This window comes from Macaca fascicularis, chromosome 8, assembly GCF_037993035.2.
Source record: "Macaca fascicularis isolate 582-1 chromosome 8, T2T-MFA8v1.1".
In the NCBI taxonomy this organism is placed as follows: domain Eukaryota; kingdom Metazoa; phylum Chordata; class Mammalia; order Primates; family Cercopithecidae; genus Macaca; species Macaca fascicularis.
The window spans coordinates 10574284-10599734 of NC_088382.1; the positions used below are offsets into that span (position 1 = coordinate 10574284).

Consider the following 25451-nt stretch of genomic DNA (forward strand, 5'->3'; position numbering starts at 1 on the left):
TTTTAAGAATACAGCATAACTATTTTTATATATTAATAGCATTTGCACTGCATTAGGTATAAGTAATCTAGAGATTATTTAAAGTACACGAGAGGTTGTGCATAGGTTATATGGAAATGTCATTTTATATAAGGGATTAAGCATCATCGGATTTTGTATCTGCAGGGGGTCCTGGAAGCAATCCCCGTTGGATACCAAAGGATGACTGTATTCATAAAATGCTTGACAGATTAGCATGTATCTCCACACAGCATGGGTGAAAAGCTTATGGAATTCAGAGTCAAATGACTCTAGCTCTCTACATTTACTATGGGGGTCATGTTGGAAATGTGAATGAACACCTCTGAGCTTCAGTTTCCTCACAGGCAAGTCAGAGAACAGATCCTGCCCTAGCCTGTGTGTGACTGTGAAGTTTACCCAGCAAAATACAGGAGAAAGCACTGAAGAACCATATAACATTCCACTGTTCTTATTTTCTCCATTTTACAAAAGAAGAAGTAGGGCCATAGAGATCTGTTCAAGGTCACGGTCACTAGAGGCAGAGCCAGGGCTCCAGTCAGGTGTTCCCTCTTCCCACCCCTCCACGGAATGCAGCACACAAAACAGGGCTTGCTTGTCAGCTTGGAATGCCATAACAAAATAGCACAGACTAGGTGGCTTCAATAACGGGCTTCTATTTCTTACGGTACTGGGGGCTGGGAAATCCAAGATCACGGTGCTGGCAAGGTAGGTTTATTCCAAGGCCTCTTCTCATGGCTTACAGGTAGTTCCATTTGTGCTCACATGACTTCTGTGTGCAGTAAGAAACACAGCAAGAGAGTACTCAAGAGCCTGCTCCCTGGTGTCTCTTCATATAAGGACAGTCGTCCCATCATGGGAGCTCCAGTTCAGGACCTCATCTAACCCTGATCACCTCCCAAAGGTCCCATGTCCAAACACCACCACAATGGGGATAAAGGCTTCAACATATGAATTTGGGGGGACACAGATATTCAGTCCATAACAAGGGGCAACAAAATCGTCTTCTTTATATGCTACATCACTTCAGTTCAGGTCAACAGATATTTGTTGACAATCACTAGGTGCCAAGCACAGCACCAGGCATTGGGGACACACAGGTGAATGGAAGCCCCCCTACAAGTTTTCTTAATGCAGAAAATGGAAGAAGAGTTCCTAGGCAATTCTCCGTAGAAAAGAGCATTTGTCACATGTGAGCTTCTGTGACTGTATGTGGGATGGTTTATTACCACAAACTTCGTAAGACCTTGCCTCAGATAGCTTTGTTTAAAGCAACTGTAATGCACGTCTGGCAGTGATTCTGTATATAATTAATATTTGGTAAGGTAATTAATTTACTGAGGAACATGGGGGGAGAATAAGGAGAAAAAGGCATTTTCAGCATATAGATGTTGAAAAGAAAACACAAAGGATCTATATGTACCTCTTGCTGGGGAATTATCAGGTTCAGTTATATTATCATGGTTATAGCATGGCTAAATATTCATTGAGTATATTTAATTTCTCTCATTTGGGTTGGTATAATTAAAACTATTTTCTGGATCATAAAACTGAAGGGGCTCAGCTTCAATAATGTATATTGGGTCACTACTGCATGCCAGCTTGTATGTGTGTGTATATCACATTTAATTCTTATAATGAACCTATTGGGAAATTTTGTTATCCACACTTAGATCATTTAAAAATTAGTATCAGAGAAATTAAGTCAGCGCTCAAAGAGAGTGACTAAGGAAGTGCTAGAGCACTCTTGCAAAACATTCAAATGCATTTTGATGACACACACACACACACACACACAGTTTTTTCTTCTCCCAAATATCCTTCTAACTCTTAGGATTTATTTTTTTCTATTGTTATTTTTGATATGCCACTTTATTTTAGAAGTAGTATAGCAGTAAAGTTGGGTCTTTTTTGAAGGTAGAGATGTATGAAAGGGGATAAACTTTTGCAAATTTTCACCTCTCTTCAAAAGTAGATAAAGACGCCCTGAGAGAGGAAATCAAATCCCATCCTCGCTGGAAACTTGAGTGTGTTCTGGAGTTTAGGGAAGCCAGATGGGCTCCCACATAGTGAACAAGGCCCAATTCTCTTAAGCAGCCCGGGGAAGAACCCCCAATTTCAGTCTCCCATTTTGGGGTGGACACATGACACTGACAGGTTGGAGACCAGTTTATGGGGCCTGTGGTCATCTGAAAAATGGTCTCCCCCAAAATGTCCATGTTCCAATCCCCTAAAACCTGTGAATGTTATTTTATATGGCAGAGATTTCACAGATGTGATTAAATAAGGATCTTGAGATGGGGGATTATTCTGGATTATTTGGGTGGACCCTAAATGCAACTGTAAGTGTCCCTATTAGAGAGATGCAGGACGAGATCAGAGGCACAGAAGAGGATGAAGCAGGTGACCACAGAGGCAGAGACTTCAGTGATGCAGCCACAGGCCATGGATGGTGGCACCCACCAGAAGCTGGAAGACGCAGGGAGGGATCCTTCCCTGGAGCCCTGGGGGAGCAGAGCCCAGCTGGTACCCTTATTTGGGTCCAGGGAAACTGACTTTGGGCTTCTGCCCTCTAGAACCATGAGAGAAAAAATCCTTGTTGTTTTAAGCCATTCGGTTTGTGGTAATTTGTCATGGTAGCTATGGGATATTAAAACAGGGACAAAAAGTCAGAGATTTGTCAAAGTAGTGAGAGGAAGGCAGTTTCATGTACCACCCACTGACATAATCCTACCAAATACTGTTGTATGATCGTAATAGCAACTTTGGCATCAAGAGAGTTTGCAGGACAGGCTTCAGGGTCAAGAACATGATGGTTAATCCTTCCTCTTAATGTACAGCATAGCCTCAACCAGGCAGCAAGTCCACAGCCTCTGAATTTGGTCTGTGTGTGGCAATAGTGAGTCCATGCAGGAATCAACTTTGAAATACAAAGAAATACAAAACCATTTTTTATGATGTTCACTGCACAACAGTAAGATTTCCTGAGTCCCTGTGGTTCTCATCCTGAGTCCCCAGTTCTCTAAGAAAGTTCTTGAGACTTATTCAAAGGTTCTGAACTTTAAGAATTATAGGTTACATCTTAGATATACTGTGATAATTAGGCTCTCTGATGAGAAGTTACAGATGTCTCATGGGAAGACGGCGACATGACTTTGAAGGACCTGGGAGACCGTGTGAAGGAGTTCAGATTTCATTCCAAATACAGTAGGGATGCCATGGAAGACGCTGACACAGGGAAGAGAAATGACCCGAGTAACACTGAGGAAGATCACTCTGCTGCCTGTGTGGGTGGTCGTAATCATGGAGAGGTAAGAAGTTCAGTGGTCCAGGAACAGAGAACGGTGGCTTAAATCATGAGAGTGAACATGAGAGAAAATGAAAGAAGCAAGCACAGTGGGGATGTCTTTTGGAGGTAGAATCTGTTAATCTGATTCATTGGAGGGAAAAGGCGAGGGAAAGGAATGAGGCAGGGATGACTTCTGAGGATCTTGCTTAGTTAGGCAAGTTAAATGATGACCCAATGGGGAAGGTGGTCAATGAGTGGGGAGGGAGGAGGAAGCCATGGGGCTTGTTTACAGTGGATGGCAAGAATCAAACCTTCATTTTAGGAAATATTACATTGACAAATAAGTGGAGATAACAAGTAGACAGTTCGCTGTGGGGATCTGGAGTCCAGAGGGTAGTTCTAGACCCTAAATTTGAGTGTCATTAACACTCAGAGCATCAATGATACTTTAAAAAAAAAAAAAAAAAAAACCAACAACCAACCATAGAAATGGCATTCAAACTCTGCTAAAGAAAAGTAGCAATGACTGCATTGGTAGCACAGGTGAGTAGGTTTTCTTGTTGTTCTTGTTGTTACTGTTGAGATGGAGTCTCACCCAGGCTGGAGTGCAGTGGCGCAATCTCAGCTCACTGCAAGCTCTGCCTCCCGGGTTCACGCCATTCTCCTGCCTCAGCCTCCGGAGTAGCTGGGACTACAGGCACCCACCACCACACCCGACTAATTTTTGTATTTTTAGTAGAGACGGGGTTTCACCATGTTAGCCATGATGGTCTTGATCTCCTGACCTTGTGATCCGCCCACCTCGGCCTCCCAAAGTGCTGGGATTACAGGCGTGAGCCACCGCCCCCCGGCCAAGTAGATTATTTGGCAATGACACTGTCTTTTTCCTCCCTGCAACAAAACACACACACCAGTCAAACCACAATTTGTCAGGGCTTAACTGAAGAGCACAGGGAGTCACCAAATATCTGGCTGCAATCTAAGTGGGAAGAAAATTAAATAATCAAAACTGAACCTTTATTCTAAAAAATGCTAGCTGGAGCCCATTCATTACATGCATACTGTTTTTTACCTTTCACTTTGGGAACTTTTCTTTTAAATGACCCTGTATTAACTATCAACAAATACAGAGATGATAGATAATAAATTGCTAGCTGGTTGAAGTTTAAGATAAAATTATGGCAAGTATTTAAAGATTGTAGCTATATATTGATGATAGGGACAGGTGGGTGGATGGATGGATGGGTGGACAAACACTGAGAGACAGATAGAAACAGCCTTTAAAACACTGTTTTATATTTGAAATACAGTGAGTAATTTAACATTGACTCCAAAAACATTTTATTCTTATTACAACTTAATATATTGTAAAATACATGCAAGGGAAAAAGGTTTTCTTCTCTTTTTCATGAGATAAATACCCAGAGAAAGCATTGTGCTTACTGTTCGCAAAACTTGAAGAGCTGGGAGAAGGAGCTGGGAGGAGTCGCTGGGAGAAGGAGCTGGGAGAAGGAGCTGGGAGAAGGAGCTGGGAGGAGTCGCTGGGAGAAGGAGCTGGGAGAAGAAACATGGAAACAGACCTGGGAGAAGGAGCCAGGTCATATGGCCAAGAGAATGCTCTTTAGATTTGCTGTCTTTCACATTCCAAGAACCATAATCACTCAGTGGGAAAAGATTTAATTCCGAAATGAGCTGGAGTCACATTCTCAGGATGGAAGAACCACATGTGAACCACCCTCACTCTACTGGAGGCCACATTCAGTTTAGGATACTGGGAATGTTTCTCGTGATGGGTTCGGTTGGGAGGTAAATTGTCCATATTCGATAATCCAAAAACAATAATACATTAGATGATGTCTTGCAATTAGTGCTATAAGCAAGTAATTCCACCAAAGGTTTGAGGAAAAATGTTTTGTGTTTTTTTTTTAATGAGGCTAAGAAAAGATTATGAAGTCTTCTCCTTGAAGGCAAAAAACACCCCCCTACATTTTATGCAAAGTCTTCAGCTCACCAAAGACATGAAGCAGCTGTCAAATTCTGTAAGCAGAATCCAGCATTTTCAAGGTTGGCAAACCCAGCGTGAAGTTCAAGTTTCGCTCCTTAAGACTCTGTCCTCCTCCTTAAGTCTTTCCTGCCTCTTTTAATCTGATTAGAAATTAGCAAACTTCTTCAGCCAAAACTCTGACAGTTGCTGGTGAGGCTGGTATCCACAACCCAGCCAACTTTGCAGAAAACCACAGTTTCAATGGAAAATCACTTTTGGTTTCTGGCTCCTCAGCAGTACTGCACATCTAATTAGCTCAACAATTGGTCCCTGTGATAAAATCAGCTAATTTTATGTTCAAATGGCTGCTCTGTGGTAAGCAATACTGTCACTCCAAACTTCACATATAAAGAAGTTGCTGAAGAAGCTGGTTACTAGGGGGTCACTGGGGGCAGGCTAGTGAAGAAGACTATTAAAGTAGTCACCTAAGTCAACATTACAGTGAGTGGCAGGGGCCCCATCAGGGCTCAAAGAAGACAAATGTCCCGAATGTAGTGATGGGGCCAGAAACACCAAGCCTTCTGAAGAGGAAAGCAGTGTATATAAAATGAACAGAATGAGTCATGCACAGAATTTCCCCACTTTTAGAAACCAAACTAAATGTTTCTGATGAGAGTACAGAGATCTAGACCCTAATCCAGTAGTGTTAAGAAATGACCCTCCCTACCTTAAACACCTCTGTGGCTTCAGGAGTTTGTTCAAGGCTACTCTAGATATAAAACACAGGAAAGCCCAGTCCAGTTGTCACCTCTTCAGCTCCCTCCTCCTCCTTCCATCAGTGGATAAAGCAATTGGTTAGATTGGCAATTTTCCCCATTTTGTGAATGTATTAGAAACCAGATAACTTTTGAATGTAAAGGCTACAGCATAGATCAACTTCTTTATGGGATCAAAGCTAACAGCATCACCTCTCACAGGCATTGCAAATTGTTGATTTTGTAATGTGTGTTTGTATTATCAGTTATATCAACTGAATGAACAGTCAGAAATTCATTCAAGTTTCAAAACTTAAAAGGGTCTCATAAATACATGAATGCATTTAACTTTATATAAAGACATAGATACACATCTACAGCTAAACATATATACGTATACAGATAAACATCTAAGATCTATACATGACTTCATTCATCTATACATGACTTAAAACAGTGGTTGATTAGCATTTAGTAAGTACTCTGTCGGTACTGTTGTTGCTGTTCTAATAGTATTACTATTATTATATAGCTATAGATTATACAGATATACATACTATATATACTTATGGTATATAACCTATATGAAAGTACATATTATATCACCATATGACTGTAGCAGGATGCACTCTGCTAAAATTGAACTGTGTTTTTCTTTCTCACCTCTATCAGAGGTGCCAGAAAGTCACTCTATCGTGACAAATCATTCCTGAGCCATTGCAGTCAGCTGCCTTCCCTGGATTGGGGTGAGAAGGACCCTTTGGAGACAGCAGACCCGGAGGACACTAATGCATCACTTTAGATCCCTGTAGCCTCATCTGCCTCTTGCTAGGCCAGCTGCAGTACCCAGTTCTGCAAGGACCCCATTCACTTTGTGCAGCTTTTGTGCACCTGCATTGCCCAATCTTACACTCAACGCCAATCTTACGCTCAACGCCAATCTTACGCTCAACGCCAATCTTACGCTCAACGCCAATCTTACGCTCAACGCCAATCTTACGCTCAACGTCAATCTTACGCTCAACGCCAATCTTACGCTCAACGCCAATCTTACACTCATTGCCCAATCTTACACTCATTGCCCAATCTTACACTCAACGCCAATCTTACACTCAACGCCAATCTTACGCTCAACGCTATGTGCCTCGTCTCTTGCCTCCTGCCCTGGTACACAGTACCCTGAGCTCACACATGTGCAGCCCAGAAGTGCAGAATGAAACTATGGGTGATAGCATTCCATGGAAACATGCTTCCTTATCTTCCCCCGAATGCCTAGTCATTTCATAAGGTCCAAACAACCAGTTACCAGTGGCAGGGGCTAACTTGTATAACTTTTCTCCCCAGTCTCTCTGCCCCTTACTCCTGCTCCCTGGAACCACACACCTCAGTGAGTCCTTACACACAAACCTCTGGCTTGGGCTCTGCTTTCTGGGGGACCCAGGCTAAGCTAAGCTAGACTAAAAATCACAGTGGTCACCTGGGCACGGGTGTCCAGTTAGCCCTAGTGCTCACCAGGATGGGGTACACAAAGAGACACTTTGGTTCCTCAAAAGGAAAACAACTTGACCCTCACGCTGTGGTCTCCAGGCAGGAAAAGGTGACAGCAGTTCCCACTGCAGCACTCTGATGGGCAGGAGGGCCCATGTTCCATGGCTGTCCCATGTTCCATGGCCATCCTGTGCTCTCGAGATAAGCCATAGTGAGAGTAGAGGGCCAGGGATCCAGACTGACGTGCCCCACCCCTCTACAATGCACATGGGCATGCGTGCACACATGCACAGGCTCACCCCTTAATGAACTGCTATGCTCTCTAACATGGTAGCCACCAGCTACATGTGACCATTTAAATGTAAATTTAAATTAATTAAAAGATTCAGTTCCTCAGTCGCACTAGCCACTGAAGAACTGAGCCAGTGAGTCACTACTTTAAGTGCTCAACAGCCACATGTGGCCAGAGGCCCTCCACTGGACAGTGTAAAAGAGACCAGAGCATCGTGGTGGAAAGGAGAGTGGTATTGGAAGGAAGCACTGGTCTAGTCACCACTCTGGGTTTTAGTCAATTAGCTGGTACGAAAACACTGAACTTTCAACTCATCTCCCAGTGGAATCTAGGGTCAATTTTATTTATGCAGAACCATAAAAGAGATGTGACAGCATTTGTGTCCTGAGTTGCTGATTAAGCAGTTTATATGCAGTAATTTGAGCAGCAATGGCTATCCGGATGCTAAAGGCACAGGAGTCCCCAATCTTTATTTAAAAAATAGACCCTACTTTTAAAAGCCAAGCAGACATGCAGACATACAGACACACAGACACACAGACACACACAGACACACACAGACACACACACACACACACACACACACACACACACACACAGGTATTTAATTCCCATATGCTTAGGTTTAGAACACCCAGAAAATAGCTGGTCAACACAACTGCCTACGAGATTAACCTTTCCAAAAACTACAAAAATAATGAAAGGATGATTATAGAAGCTCATTAATTAATTATATAATACCTAAATTTTACCTCCTATGGATATCACTTATCTAAAATCAACTTGAGTTCCCTTCAAAACGGAGGGTAGAAACTATACTGGGATAGAAACTGGAAAATTCGGTGTTAAGCCTCTTCACCATCACATGGAAGGCACTGGCCTTGAACTGAAAATCTTCATTGCAAACACCAGGATATCATCAGATTTCCAGTATTCTAGAGGGCAGTTAATATGCTTCCAGAGTCTCTTAGTATTACTGTTGGTATCCTAGAGGACTACGAATCATTACGTTAGGCAATTTATAGATGGCATTATCATATGTGACTTTTAGTACTTTATAAACACCGCTTCTATAACTAAATACAGTGGGATGAGACAATTGAACCACTTTTTAAGTTCTTGGTTGGGGTTGGTTCCTGTGGTGCCCAGTGTAGTGTCCTGCCTGGTTGGACATTTCCCCTCCCGCCACTCAAGTGGAGGAATTAGTTCCTCGAGTACTAAGCCCTCTCTTCTGCTTTTTTTTTTTTTTTTTTTTTTTTTGAGATGGAGTCTCGCTCTGTTGCCCAGGTGCAATCTTGGCTCACTGCAACCTCTGCTTCCTGGGTTCAACAGTTTATCCTGCCTCAGCCTCCTGAGTAGCTGGGATTACAGGTGCATGTCACCATGCCTGGCTAATTTTTGTATTTTTAGTAGAGACGAGGTTTCACCATGTCAGTCAGGCTGGTCTCGAACTCCTGACCTCATGATCTGCCCGCTTCAGCCTCCCAAAGTGCTGGGATTACAGGCGTGAGTCACTGCGCCCTGCCTCTTCTGCTTTTATCTCATTACTTTTCCCAAGTGATCTTATCAGCAACTGGGGTTTCATTTACCAAATATAAGTTGGTAACTCCCAGTAATAATAAGGGTTCCTGTTTATGAGGTATTTACTGTGTGCTAGGCCCTGTGTTTCACATGCATTTGCCCAGTCAGCAGTTCTAACAATCTTCCCTGCAAGGCAGAAACAGCCCATGGCTCCTCCCAACAGTCCCTTAGATGCCCATGTCTTGGGTATCTTAAACTCTGCACTTTCACAACCTACCTTACCTTCCCCACAAATCTGCCTCTGCTTTTTGTACAGAAAATCACCAGCCATGACCTGGACCTGGACCTGTCCCTCTTATTGACTCCCCACTTCCAATGAATTTCCAAGTTCTAGTCTTTCTACTTCCTAAATATCCCTCCCTCCCACCCATACTTCCACCATCCTAGACAAAGCTTCCACCATTTCTGGCCTGGAATCCTATAATAGCTGCCCGACTCAGCTCCTTGCATCCAGTCTTACTTCTCTTTAACTTCATTTATTCTAAGGTCATTGCTGTCTGTCTTTGAGAATCTGGAAAATGGGGATAATGGGGTCTCCCTTATCGTCATAGGTCTGCTTGAGTCAAATAGAACATATGGCTTTCTAAGTGGCAGGTACTTGATAATAAACTGCACAGATGACATGTGAATTGAGAAAATTTGATGGTAGAGCCTACATGTGTAACCACCACCATAAATGCCCAGGTTAGCCCACCACTGTTAGAAACGCCATTATGAAAAAGGGATAAGAGAAAGAATATAGAGGTAAAAGGGTTTTAGAATGGAAATGTAAGTATACTTAAATTACTCTAAAACTTAGCACCTTCAAAATACATACATTTATTATCTCACAGCTTCTGTGGCACAGCTTGGCTGGGTGCTTTTGGCTCGAGGTCCTTCATGAGGCTGTAATCAAACTGTCAGGCAGAGTTGCAGTCTCATCTGAAGGCTCGACTGGGGTTGAGGGTCTTCAAAGCTCACTCATGTGGTTCTTGGCAGCCTTTTGTCCTTGTCACGTAAGCCTTTGCACAGGGCTGCTTCATGACATGGAAGCTGGCTTCGCCTACCATCTCTCAGACAGTAAGAGAGAGCTTTCACAATAGGAGCCACAATCTTTTAATGACCTAGTCTCAGAGTGCTCCCATCACTCCCATCACTGCTGTCATTCATTAGAATTGAGTTGCTAAATGCAGCCCATATTCAAGGAGATGAATTATACATGGGCAGAGAGCACTGGGGGCCATCCCACAGGCTGCCTACCATGACCAGCCAAGCAGACATCACAGCTTGGGAGGGAGGTGGGAGGGGCTGAGGAAGAAATGGGCTCTTTCAGCGCCTCTCTCAGGCCTTTGACAGACTCTGCTCATCACAGTCAAACTGACTATGAGTCACCCATCCTACTGCTTGCTCATCAGTGGACACTCTAGTTACAGCCTCCTCGTCTCTGCAATCTCTCTGTCACCATGCAGGATAAGGGGATAGCCCACTCATTCCTGGGGGCTGTTGCATACCTGACTTTTTACATAATTCTAACATAGATTAGCTTTATAGTAGCTTCTAGCTCTACTGTCAAATGCAAATCCACATCAGAAAATATAATGATAAATAAAATCTAAGTACTATCACAAAGTTCTAAAAACTAAAGCAACTCAAGTTGTTTTTAAAACAACTAAATCTCTATTGAAGGATTTTTAAAAATGGTATACAATCATGAAAATAATTGTTTTGTGATATCATGTGTATATTTCTCAGAACTACTTTTATTGTAATTCAATTTACTGTTATGACAGAAAGAGAAAGCGTTACAGGTTGAATCGTGTCTCCCTCCAAAAGATAAGCTGGAGTCCTAAAACCTCGGATTGTGACCTTCCTTGGAAACTGGGTCTTTACAGAGGTAATTAAGTTAAGTGAGGTCATGAGGGTTAGCACTAAGCCAATATGACTAGAGACTGTGTAAAAATAAGAAGTTTGGACACAGAAACACACACACACATAAAACTAGGGTGATGTGAATATAAACATGGAGAAGACAGCCATCTAGAAGCCAATGAGAGAGGCCTGGAACAGATCCTTCCCTCACAGCACTCAGAAGCAACCAGCCCTGCTGACACCTTGATCTTGGACTTCCAGCCTCCAGAACTGTGAGAAAATAAATACCTGCTGTTTAAACCAACCAAGCTGTGATTGTTTGTTACAATAGCCCTGTAAAACTAATACAGAGGGAAGAAAAAAAAGAGGGAGTTTCAGACAGAGACAGAAACAAAGAGAGAAGGAAAAAGACTTATTTTAACAGGCTATATCTTCATCTAGATGAGTGATTCTAAAGACAAACACATAAGGGCCTACTCTTTATTTTTTTACATTGAGACAGGGTCTTGCTCTGTCACCCAGGCTGAAGTGCAGTGGTGCAATCAGAGGTCACTGCAGCCTTGACCTCCCAGGCTCAAATGATCCTCCCACCTCAGCCTCCCAGGTAGCTGGGACTATAGGTGCAGGCCACCATGCCTGGGTTATTTTTGTATTTTTTTGTATTGGTGGGGTTTCTTCGTGTTGCCCAGGCTGGTCTCGAACTCCTGGCCTCAAGCATCCTTCTGCTTCGGCCTCCCAAAGTACTGGGATTACAGGCATAAGCCACTGGCCCTGGCCCAGGCCTACTCTTAAAACCTCATTTAGCACATGTATTGGACACAATGGCTCCACTCCTAGAGGCTGACATAAATTTCTAAGAGATGCACAAATAAAACACAATTCCAGTTGAAAAGCAGCAGACTCCCCTCTAAAATCAGAACCTGGCCCTAGTCATGGCAGCCCAAGCCAGGGGCCAGGAGCCCAGCAACCCCTACCTTTTCGTAGTCCTCTTTGGAGCTCAGGGCCGCCTCCATTTGCTTGGCGGAAGTCGGGTAGATGGCCGAGCGGTACTGAGTGCCATGGTCATTCCCCTGGCGCATACCTGGGAAAGCGGAAAACAGAGAGGGTTACCTGGTCGCCAGGCAACAGTGCCAGCATCAAACTGGGCACAATGCTGAGGCATTTTAACACTTTTCATATGGTCCCTGTGCCTGATGTCTTGCTAAGTGCTTGTTTTAATTTTTTGTTTGCAGCATTTTCTTTAAACAAGCATGAAATGTATCTGTTTTGATTTGCCTGTTTTAATTACAACAAATACGTTTGAACTCAGGTAGATTTATTACAGGTCTTGGATCACACTAGATGTTCTATGAATACCTAACTTTTACGTGAAATATTTAAACAACGATCTACTCCAATTGTCACATGTAATGCACTATGATACATATTATTTCCTTGGGTCCTAAGGAGACACCTGTGTGGAAGGTTTCATCATCCCTCCCTTGGTGGATGAGGAAATGAGACAATGTCTGTGTAAATTCCTGGCACAGTGCTTGGCACGTAGCAGGAGTCCTGCACCTACGACTAACGTCATCTACCCATCTAGTCTGCAACTTAAAGTCAGCAAAGAGCATTTTCTGCCTGTCTCAGCAGCTGAAGGGTGGATGACGGTCAGTTTCTATCTGAGTATGACAGTGCCCCACAGTGAAGCACCCACAGGGTTGTCACAGATCCGCTATATGCCACCACGTTGTCGTGAAAATGAACCAGGCACTGGGATTCAGGAATCGGACCCTGTAGCATGTTCCAGCTAGTCACATTTCTAATATACTCAGGGGAAACAGAGACCAGCAGGCATAAGCAAGTATTAGAGGGATTATGGGAATATCTGTGCAGGTTAAAAAAAATGGAGGGGTTCAGAAAGGGAGTAAGTTCGTGTGATCAGTGGGGAAAGGGCCCATGTCTCAAAGGCTGTATCAAGGAAGCGACTTGTCTTGTCAGCAGGTGGGCGCCAAGGATGAAGGTAGAACAAAGGTAAGGATTGCGGAGCAATGTGGTGCCTTCAGGGACTTGGAAGGAACTGGTACTGCTTGCAAAAGCAGCTGCAACCCAGGCAGCATCGGTGTCAAAGCCCTGATGCCAGCTTCTCAAGAGGATGAGCATGTTACCCTCAAGCCTGAAGCCCAGACAAGAAAGATGCTTCACTGGGAAAGATGACTGGACGCTCAACAGATTGAAAACCCAGAAGAAAGAACCAACACCCAGGAGCGGCTGGGAATACAAGAAGTGGCCCTGCTTGTCTACCCATTGAATCACAAAACAAATGAAATATCCGACTGTCATAAATCGATCTAAACAGGCTTTATAATGCTGTTCTCCAGAGGGCAAGATTAACCAAAATTATATTTTGAGATAGGACAGAAAAATGTTATTGAATGATAGAATAACCCCTATGTGTCCTTCCTTTTCCTGCACATAAATATGTTCTCCCCAGCAGAAAGAATTCATGTGTGCCGACTGTAGCCTCCACACTCTGGAGGCTACAGAAGAATTAGGTCATAATCCCTGGTCTCAAGGAATAACCAGGACGAGGGAGGGAGGGGGAAGAGTGGTCATGAGCCTGACACTGTACTTCCCTGTGCGAGGTCTTTGCCATCATTTCTTGTTTCATCCTCACATGCGCCCCGTGGAGAAGATATTCTTAACACTCTTTGACAAAAAGGAAATTACGGATCAGAGACATTCAGTGACCCACCTGAGGTCACACAGCAGGTAGATGGCCATCCTGCAATTTAAACTTTGATCACCCCGACACCAAAGCCCTTTCTCCTTCCAAAATGGATGCATGAGAAGTTACAGCAAAATAATCGAGGACAATGGAACAAAGTGCTTTTGGATGTGGAGTACCTGCCGGGGAGGGGGCATCCCAGCCCAAGGCCCAGAAATAAGAACAAGCTTGGAATGTTCTGAGGACTGTGAAGAGGCAGGACAAGGTCTGACAAGGGGCCTGGTGGGTCCTGAAGCTGGTGGGTTGGGCGTGTAACCACATAGGTATCTTGACAAGTCATGCTGGGGACCAGAGATGTGTGGAAAGATCAGACTCCCAGGAGCTACAGAATTCTCTGGAACCCTGAGTGAGCATAATCACCAACCAATGATCCAGGGCCCCCTTTCCCACAGATGCAACAAGTGTTGCAAAGTTCCCTGTGCCCTCCACTTGGCTTCGGAAAAACTAGGAGGAAAAATTATTGACACTATTTGGCTGTCTTCATGGACCAGGAAAGCAAGCAATGGGCTTTCAGTGTTGAGTGGAAAGAGAATTACTGGCTCAGAAACAACATCTTGTGCTTAAAATTCTTCCATAGTACTCTATAAGCTGATTAATGAGGACTGGGCTTTGGGGCATTCTTGATGAGAACTGACCTCCTGGCATCTACCAACTGCTTGAGATTTCTCCATCCACTTTCTCCAAAGAAGATTTTTAAAGGGACAAGCAACCCTGAGACTGCTCTGAGGTTTCTCTCCCTCTCAGCAGAGCTGGAGGAAGCAGTGGAAAACAGAAATGCTTCATCTATAATGAAGCATAAGATGACTTCTCCTCTGCTCAGAGGGCCTCCTAAGCCTCAGCTCATCTTTGGGTTCCAATCCTGTTTTATCTATCCTGATTGGAGACGTGAGAAATGTGTCTGAACATGAGAACTTTAAAGGGAAGTTCATGCTATGAGTTGAACTGATATGCAGGAGTTACCAGCTGATAGTGAACATCAGGACAAGTCAGCTCCGACTCCTCAGGGTCTGAAATCGCTATCTCTATCTTAGCAAGCTTCGCGGGAGCAATCTCATTAGCAGGACTATCCATGTTGGTTGAAAATAGAGTGACTCCTACCAGCATGACCTTCACATTCTTCTCTTCTATAGACTGCTGCTAAGAGAAAACAGATCCTGCCTCATGGTCTGCTGCGCCAAAGGCCACCTGCATGCTGCAGTGGCACAGGAAGACCACCAGGGATGTTGGCATTGGTGGGAGAGCTCACCCAGGTGCTGCTTCAGGGTGGCCTCCTCCTTCTGCTGGAAAATAGGGTCTCCGTGAAACAACATGCCATAGTGTCCTCCCCCAGGTAGATAAGCCTGTATCCCTCTCAGTGAAAGATGGCACTTCTTCTTCTTATCCAGGTGACCCTTCCTGGTGCACCTTGCCCTTACCTTAGGTGTTTGAGACAAGCCCTATGAATATAACCATCTCACTTTATCTGAGAGCTTAATCCTGTCCATTTTAACTGACAGCTCATTTTTAATTTAAAACACTGAACAAATGAATGGACAGCCCTCCTTTCATCAAAAGGGAGGGAGGGGGGGAGTGAGGGGGAGAAGAGGAGGAGGAAGGAGAGAGAGAGAGGGAGAGGGATCATCAAAGTAGCTAACAATCCTAGAGTCCTCACTATGTCCAGGCACTGTGCTTTACTACCTTATTCATCCAATTCTGCAAATACTTGGAGCACATTAGCAAACCCATTTCCCGGCCCCTTCCCACTGCCAAGGTGAAACTGACCCTCTCAAAGGTGAAACTGACACTCAGAGAGAGAGGCTGGTTGCCTGCTGAATGCCAGTGCTGCATCTGGAACCATCTAACTCCAAAGTCCATGATCTTAACCACTATTATTTCCATTTGTAAATATATATAATTTAGGTAAAAAATTAAGTGGAATATAGGGATCTATGAAAGATATTACGTGGCTCTCTTTTAAAAGGAAAACAGCCACATAATACAGTCACTATCTATCATCTGCACAATGTTCTTTGCATTTTTTCATGCAGTGCATCTCAAGGGAGATGGAATAATGTTGCTTTATAACAGAGGTGCCAAATATTTATTCCATATCTAAAAGCAAAAAGGAAAATGAAAGATCCCAATTTTCAGTAAGGAGTACACATTATTTCTATAGCCATAAATTATTTTGAAAAGATGTGGTGATTTCTTCATAAAAGGTAAAAAGCTATCGTAGTGTGAGTTTTGTTTGTGTAAAAGAGAAATTCTATTTATGGCAGCCAAAGAAAATCTTTTTAATTATCATGTGTCCTAGAATGTCTTTTGGGACTCCATGTCTGTTTATGTTTTAAAATCCCAAGTTTGGCCAAATAATGAAAATATTAGAAAACTTTCAAAATAGTAAAATTTTTAGGTCATCATTGCAAGTCCAAATATTAAAGTTTTACAGCCAAAGTGCCCCACTACATGAGATTTACAACATGCTTACACTGAAATCAGTACCAAGCACACATGTGCACACACATTTACAAACCAGTCCATCATGGATAGTGTTCATATTAGCAGAAGTAGCAATCGACATACCTTTGTAGTTTCCAGATTCAATTACGGAAAAGTACATAAGACATAAATGTACAAAAGTACACAAAATGGACATGCACAGTTAAGTGCCTAATATTACTCTATCTATAATTATTGATTATAAAGTGAATACTCGTATCACCACCACTAACATCAAGAGAGTACAGCCAGTACCCTTGGGAGTCTTCCCTGTGTCTCTATTGATGACAATGCCTTCCCTCTCTCTAGTTGTACCACACCTGGTTTTTGTAATAATTTCTTTAGCACATAGACACATTCAGAACAAAGCTAGTTTAGTTTGGCTTGTGATATGGTTTGACTGTGTCCCCTCCCAAATCTCATCTTGAGCTGTAGCTCCCATAATCCCCATGTGTCGTGGAAAAGACCTGGTGGGAGGTAACTGAATCATGGGGGGGTGGGTCTTTCCCATGCTGTTCTCACGATAGTGAATAAGTCTCACGAGATCTGATGGTTTTATACAGGTCAGTTCTCCTGCACACACTCTCTTGTCTGCTACCATATAAGATGTGCCTTTGCTCCTCCTTCGCCTTCGGCCATAATTGTGAGGCCTCCCCAGTCATGTGGAACTGTGGGTCCATTAAACCTCTTTTTCTTCATAAATTACCCAGTCTCAGGCATGTCTTTATTAGCAGAATGAGAACAGACTAATACAGCCTATTTTTAAAATTAATATAAGTGGAATTATACTATAGTTTGAATCTTTCACTTACAATTATGATCATGAGGTCTTTCCATTTTCTTCATTTTCATGGCTTCATAATATCCCATTGTATGAATGCACCACAATGGATTTATACTTTCTACCCTTAATGAACATTACCAGCTTGGGGCTGTAAAGAACATTCTTGACATGTATTCTCTTATACATATGCATGAGTTTCTCTTGAGTACATACCTAGAAATAGAATTGTTGGTGTATAGTGTTTGCATGTCTTCAACTTAACTACATGCTGAACTATTTTTCCAGAGTAGTTGTACCAATTTACAAAACCACAAGACTGTACAAGAATTCCTGGAGCTCTAAATGCTTGCCAATTCATTAAAGTCTTCTAATGTCAGATTTTCACTTTTTGTCAGTCGGTTTGGTGTGTAATGGAATCTCGCTTGATCTTAATTTGCATTTTCCTGATTAATAATGTTAATTATCATTTTATATGTCTCTTTGCCATAATTCAAGTCCTTTGCCCATTTTTTTTTCTCAGCAGTCTGTCTTTTCTAAAAAAAAAAAAAAAAAACACTGCATATATATTTAAGTCTATTTTTTACATATTCTGAATACTAATCCTTTATCAAATATAATCTCTCTGTTCTTGGCATTTTTTTATTTTTTATTTTTCATTTTTTTGTTCTTGGCATTTTATGATGCTTTTTGATGAACCAAAGTTGTAAGTTTGATATAGTTAAATCTGTCAAATATTTTTCCTTTATGGTTAGTGCTTTTGTGTCTTGTTTAGGAAATGCTTCCGAAACCCAAGGTCATGAAGATATTATCTACTTGAAGTTTCCTACGTTTGCTTTTGACATTTATGTATTCAATCTACTTGGAATTGATTTTTGTGTATGGTGTGAGGTAGAAATCCAATTAACTTTTTTCCTATAAGAAAATTATCTTATCACTATTGATTTAAAAACCATTCTTTCCCCAGTACTATGAAATGCCAACTGTGTCATTTGTCATACTTTGACAGGAGTGGGTCTGTTTCTGAACTCTCTATTCATCTGTCCCTACATCAGATTCACAATGTCTTAATAGCTGTAGCTTTATAATGACTCGATATCTGGAAGAATAAGTCCTCCCATCCTCTTGTTCTTATGTGAGTGTCTGCTTTTCTTGGACTTTTGCATTTCCCTATAAATGTCAAGATTAGCTTTTAAGATCCACAAAAAACTGCAACGACAATAATAACAAAACTGTTGGGATCTCATTTAGATTTGCACTGAATTTATAAAACAATTTGGAGAGAATTGGCGTGTTTACCAACCATAAACAAGACCCAATATTAGATCTTCCAGCTGCCTAACTACTAAGCCCATGCCATGGGTTTTTTTGTTTTGTTTTGTTTTGTTTTTAAGATTTTTTGGTAGCATTCCACTTTAAGGTACCAATTCCTGGTAAATAAGTAAACCCTGAAATTCCAGTGGCTGGACATAATAGAAGTTTCTTTCATAATGATGCAAAGCACAGTTAATAAAAAGGAGATGGTAAGAGTTCTGCTTCATGAACTCTTCTGGGGCTTAAACTGACAGAAGCTTTACCACCTTCAATATGTTGCTTCAAAGGCTTCCCTTGGCATTCACATTCAGCAGGCAGACTGAATATAGAGAGAAAAGTTCACAGATCATGCAGGAGGTTTTTCTGAGCCAGGTCTGGAAGCAGCATATATCGCTTCTTCCTCATTCCACTGGCTAGAACTCGGTCACATGGCCACTTCGAGGGAGAATAGGAATGGTGTCTGGCTGGGGAAAGGTAAATAGGTATCTAGTCGATTTTTCAATCAGTATACATTTATTCCTTTCCTTGACTTACTGCATGAGCTAGGACCCCCAGTCCAATGCTGATTAGAAGTTGCGACGGCATTCTCTGTAGCTTCTCAATGCTTCATTATTAAATGCAATGTTTGCTGTAGGCTTTTGCACGTACTCTTTTATCAGAATAAGAAAGTCATCTTTTATACGTGTTTTTAAATCATTTATGAATACTGAATTGCATTCAATACTTTTTACGCATCTATTTCAACAATCATACATGTTTTTAAAATACCTGCTAAAGTGGTTAATTACATGGGTTAATACTGAAGATTGTGTTCCTTGGAGGAACCTAAAATTGGTCATGATGTATTATTTTCTTACATACTATTAAATTCAGTTTGCTAATACTTTGTATAGGATTTCTGCAAATACAGTCATAAGTAAGATTGTCATATACTTTTCTTTTCTTACATAGTTAAGTTTTGGTATCAAGATTATGCAAGGATTGTAAGACGGACTGCATCCCTCTCTAATCTCTTGAAAACGTTATGAAAAACTAATTATTTCTTCCTTAAATGTTGGAAGAACTCACCGATGAAGCCAGTGGTTTTTTTATTCAGTTTTATTAAACTATATTTTTAAAGAATGTATCTAACTTTTCAAATTTATTGACATAAAGTTGCTTATCATATCCTCCTGGTTTCTGTAAAATCTCCCACATCTGTAGTGATATCCCAATTTTTTATTCCTAATGTTGTATATTTGTGCCTTCTCACTTTTTCCTTGAACAACTTCCTAGAGCTTTATTAATTTTGTAGCCATCATGAAATACCAACTCTTGGCTTTTTTGATCTTATGTTTGTTTGCTTCCCATTTCATTTCTTTCTGCTCTCATTATTTCTTTATTTTACACTGTTTGGGTTGAACTTGTTGCTGATTTTCTTAAGTTCTTGAGATGGATGCTGGCTCAGCTTTTCTTCTCTTCTAATATATGAATTTAAGGCTCTATATGTCCCTCTGAGAACGCTTTACCTATGCCCTATCAATTTTAACATATAGTATTTTAATTATCATTTGATTCAAAGTATTTTCCAATTTCCATCATGATTTATCTGTGATAAATAGGATATTCAGAATTTATTTTTTCAGCCAAGGTCTTGCTCTGTTGCCCAGGCTGGTGTGCAGTGGCGCAATCATGGCTCACTGCAGCCTCAATCTCCTGGGCACGAGCAACCCTCCCACCTCAGTCTCCTGAGTAGCTGGGACTACAGGGATGTGCCACCATGCCCAGCTAGTTTGTTTTTTTTGTTTTTTTTTTTTTTAATTTTTTGTAGAGACGGAGACCTCACTAAGTTACCCAGACTGGTCCTGAACTCCTGGATTCAAGTGATCCTCCCTCCTTGGCCTCTCAAAATGCTGGTATTACAGACGTGAGCCATAACACCTGGCCAGAAAATTTTTAAATTTTCTAACATAAGAGGATTTTCTCAATACTTGCATTATGGTAAGAGAAACAAAAGCTAAATGATTTTAATCCCTCTGAAACATACTGAGCCTTTTATGGCCTCGAATATGTTCCATGTGTGACAGAGAAGCAGGCGCCCCCCACCCTGATGTGGGGAACAGCATCTTATCACATCCACCGGGTCAAGTGCTGGAATTGTGTCGGTCACTCCCTCTATGTCTACTCCCTGTGTGTCCTTAATAAGGCTCTCAAAGCTCACATTTTCTGGGATTAACAAGTTTGCTCAGAATAAAGATGTATCTAATCCTCTGCTTACCTGTCTGGGTTCCTGTGTTGCCTTCCATTTTAACCTGGTAATTCCTCATAGTTCTGTCAGCTCTTTGATGTGATGCTTTACATATATATATTTTTTTTATTCAACATGTGGAGCTGCTTTCAGTGGGCAATTTGGTCTGAATAACTCAGCCTGCCATTCCTGGAACCTAGAAATCCTAGTTCCTGCCAGTGTTATCAGCTCTGATTTTTCTCTGACCTAATTCAGTACTCTTTTATGTGAAGTCTAGTAATTCTTCTGACTTCATTTCTTTTCATTGATTTCATACCATTTCAGCAATTTATTCAAATTCTAAATGACCTAACCATTACTATCTAAGATATGTGAAACTCTTGCTGGCTAAAAGTTTTCACAAGCCTGATTATTTGAATTTCTTCATCTTGCAAATCCTTAATAGGATTATAAAATTGTAATGGACATCACAAAGAGTTTAAAATCATTGGATAATGTGCTGCTGTTTCCAGCTGTAGTGGACCATGTTCTCTGCTTTCTGATAGAATTGTGTAGCACTGTGGGGCCATGTGCCACCCAACAGAAAGAACATCAGGTTTTGAGTTTGGCCCTTAAGTCCAAATTCCACCTCTGTCAAGCAATGTAGTAAGTGGCTTGTGCCAAATCACTTCGCCTCTCTGGGCCTATTTGTTCCTCTATAAAATGGGTCTAAGGTTCACAGGTTGCTTTAAGGATCAAATGGGATCACGTACACATGAGCACTTAGCATCGTGCACAGCCCAGGAGAGACCACCAGTAACAGTCTGTCACTCAGCGTGCAGCCACCAAACCCTTGTAACACTATAAAGGCAAAGGAAAAATATTAAATATAAGCTTTACAGTATTATACGACAGCAGGATTTAAAAGTGCAAAGAACACTTTTGCAAACAGCAAAGATACTATGAACACTCATGATAATGGGACACAAGGGAAAGTGTGACTGGAAGAACAATTAATAAAAATATCAGTTAAATTCTTTGTTTCATTTTTCTCTGTTTCCGAAATTCTTAAAAGAATGAAATCCCTTTCAGAATTCATAATGCTGGGTTTGGGTGGCTTTTGCATTTTATATGTGTGCAGCTGTTCCTCCACTCCGAGTCTGCACATCTGCTCATTAGCAATACAATATCATTCCCACTGTCTAATTATTTGCAGATGATAGATTCCTTGTATATGGTCTAAAAAAGGATAGTCCTTCAAAACTGGTGACTTATTTTAAAAAACTAACTTCAAAGGGTCAGCACAAGGAAGTTCAGATATTAATCTGGCAAGTTAAATATACGAACGACAGTATTTTATTGCCAAGTGGATGGGGAACAGGAGAACAGGATTTGTCTCCCTTCAATGAATGTTTCCCAGTAGACAGCACAAGGGACCTGCTTCTCCACAGCGCACCTGGAAAGAGGCTCGGGAGCCAACCTCCTGAACACGGAGTGGATCTATCCCACCCGATTCCCTGGGACCACCTGGAAAAAACTTGCCTGGAGCAGGGCTTCATGGTGACTGCACACGTCTGGCAGGGGAGCACATGAGACCCAAGGACACCAAGTAGAGAAGAGTCCTTGGAGGCTCTCTAGTTCCCAGCACAGGCTGAGGAGCCCCACAGGATCCCCAGCTCATGGTAAGGCCAGGAAGTGTGGCCCTGGGGTCCCAGGAAACGCAACAGCATAGATGGTGCAGCCCACGGGGGCAAACCAGACCAAGCCTTCTGAGGACAACTGGGAGCTGTGCTGCAGGTGGAAAGGGGTGAAGAGGAGCTGATTGAGGATAAAGGGTGTGAACCAAGAATAGGAAGCCATCAGGGGTAATCAGAACATGAGCTGAGGAAAAATGATAGAGAACAAGCAGAGAAATACTGGGATTCACGAAAGAACAAGACAAACAAACAGCAGCTGGTGGAAGCGGCCCTTCCACAGGCGGCATGAGCACGACAGCTATTAGAGCCAGCGCTTATTCCGCACCAGGCACCACGCTCTGCACAGCAGGCTCCACTCCCGTGTGCGCCCCCACACTGAGAAGGCATAAATTATTACAGAGGCAGAAACAGAGGTTCACTTACTAGTTCAATGAGAAAACATTTAAATCAAAGCCCACCTTCTAGAGGAGTCAGAGAATAAGCAATACACAAGTAAACACATGATTCTACCTCATGATGAGAGTTAGGAAGGAAGGAGAGGACGATGGTACAGAAGTTCATGGGGGTGAGGGCTAGGAGTGCTCCTTTAATTAGGGTGGGCAGGGAAGACCTTTCTGAGGATGACATCTTCAGCTGAGACCTAAAGGAGAAGGAGCCGGTCATATAGCTCTTGCTCTCCTCGATCCTGGAGCAAGGGAGAGCAACATTTACTAAGCACCCCTTAGGGGCCAGTCTTAGAGGTAGACGTTTTATAAGCCTAATTGTATTTAATCCTGACTATAACCCTATGAAGTAGGGATTACTGACTTGGCTTAGCAGAAAAGAAGCAATGAGGTTCCAAAGACTTGCAATCTTGCTTGATGTTGGTGGCAGACCAAGAGCTATGGACAGGCTGAGCAGTAGGTGCAGTGCGCAAGGCAAGAAAGAGCTCGAGTCTTCTACGAATGGAACAGATGAAGGCCACAGTAACTGAAGCGCAGTGAGCATGGATGGGGCGGAGTCTGGGGAGAACTGTGGTATGAGCCAAAGTTGGAAAGGCAACTGCCAATCAGGTAATCCCAGGCCACACTGGCCACTGTAAAGAGTCTGGATCTCATCCCAAAGAAACTGGGCAACCAACGAAATGCTTTAAGCCAGAGGGGGCCACACCTGGTTTTGTGTTTAACAGGGCATTATGGAGCAGGGAATGAGAAAGGATGAGACAGGCCACTGAGGAGACTGCTGGAGGACCTAGGTGGTCAGGTGGATACAGAGAGAAATGAGGCCGGTCCGCACAGCGAGTGCCGGGCCGACCTGGTTCACAGCCATGACGTCTCTGACCCCAGGGTCCATACCTCTTAACAACAGGTTTGATTAAAGATGTTTTAATTAAGGGAACATTGTAATTAAGGCTTTCAGAGGGGTGACTGGGAGTTCATCACTAGCTTATAGTTGAAAGCTGTGTTAGTCAAGATATAGGTTCAGCTGCTGTAGAAAAGCAGAAAAAGAAGCCTAAAATGAACCAAAATAGCAGTAGTTTAAACAAGAGTTCTTGCCTAAAGATCCAGCATGGGATGGTGACTCTGGCTCCTCTGTCTTGCAGCTCTAGCAGGACAAGGGTCAGGCTCCATCCCTGGGCTTCATGATGGCCCACCACTTCAGCCCCACACTAACTTGTGGGAAGGGAGGAAGTGGAAGAGAACGCCCCTCCCTCTAAGGCCACAAACCCAGAAGCTGCACGCCGTCACTTCTACTCAGGCCCCCATAGTCAGCATTTAGACATGTGGCCATACTTAGCTCTAAGGAGTCTGAGGGCTTTTGTCTTTATGGGTGGCTGCACACCAGCTAAAATTCTTAAACTACACAGGAGGGGGAACCCTGATATTGGGGTCAAGCAGCAGTCTCAGCCAGAGGCCTCTGCAAAGACCACTGTTCCCCAAGGAGTACATGGGAGCAGTTTCCAGACCACAGTCCTTTAGGAAGGCTTGGAGTTGCCATAAAAGGTCCACACATCCAACTGTGCAGCACGCAAGATCTAGAGCCTGGAGAATGCATTATGTGTGCAATATTTCCATTTTCCAGAAGTACATGACATGAAAGTGGGTGAATACAATAGGTATGCAATAGGTATGCAATTTAAAGTATAATTAAATCCAAAGTAGCATTTTAATATATTTGCTTTTTAAAATATACTAAAAGCACAATTGTTATCATTGGAGGATCCATAAAAATGCGCATCCGAGCTGGGCGCAGTGGCCACATCTGTCATCCCAGGACTTTGGAAGGCTGAGGCAGGTGGATCGCTTGAGCCCAGGAGTTTGAGACCAGCCTGGGCAACATGGCAAAATTCATCTCTACTAAAAATACAAAAATAAGTTGAGCGTGGTGGTGTGCACCTGTAGTCCCAGCTATTCAGGAGGCTGAGGTGGGAGAATGGCTTGAGCTTGGGAAGGAGAAGTTGCAGTAAGCCAATTGTGCCATTGCACTCCAGTCTAGGTGACAGAGCAAGACCATGTCTCAAAAAAACAAAAAAAAAGTGCATCCTGAGAAGAGGTCTTCCTAGTCAGGAAGCTTGGATTCCTCTAGTGTAGCGAAAAGAAAATAGACCTGAGCTTTAGACGGAGCTGCATCCAAATACTGCCACCAACAGTAAGCAAGATTGTGAGTCTTCTGGAACCTCATTGCTCCTCTTCTACTAAGCAAGGACAATGATCCTTACTTCACAGGGTTACGGTCAGGATTAAATGAAATTCGGATTATAAAACATTTATCGTTAACACTGGCCCCTAAGAGGTGCTTAGTAAACGTTGCTCTCCCTTGCTCCAGGACTGAGGAGAGCAAGAGGGGTTGCAATTGAGAAATCAAATTTAGTGGGTGAAGTCACACAAAACTGAAGACTGTCTGCCTGGTGCACCTGTGGCTTGGCCCTTGGCGCTCAGTCTGTGCTCTGTATCCTACGCAGGACTAGGAGGTC

The 25451-nt window shown here is 42.6% G+C and overlaps 1 protein-coding gene across 35 annotated transcripts in view; it reads right to left on the reverse strand.

Moving 5' to 3' along the window:
- The window catches only part of MSRA (methionine sulfoxide reductase A), a 413664-nt gene that overhangs the window by 142774 nt on the left and 245439 nt on the right, over positions 1-25451 (reverse strand). For all 35 annotated transcript variants that reach the window (XR_012417021.1, XM_065518783.1, XM_065518790.2 and 32 more), the window contains one exon: positions 12230-12336. Coding sequence is in view for 34 of the 35 variants with exons in the window: in XM_065518783.1 (XP_065374855.1) it covers positions 12230-12336 (107 nt within the window). In the remaining variant the exon portion in view is untranslated. The remainder of the gene's footprint in view (positions 1-12229; positions 12337-25451) is intronic.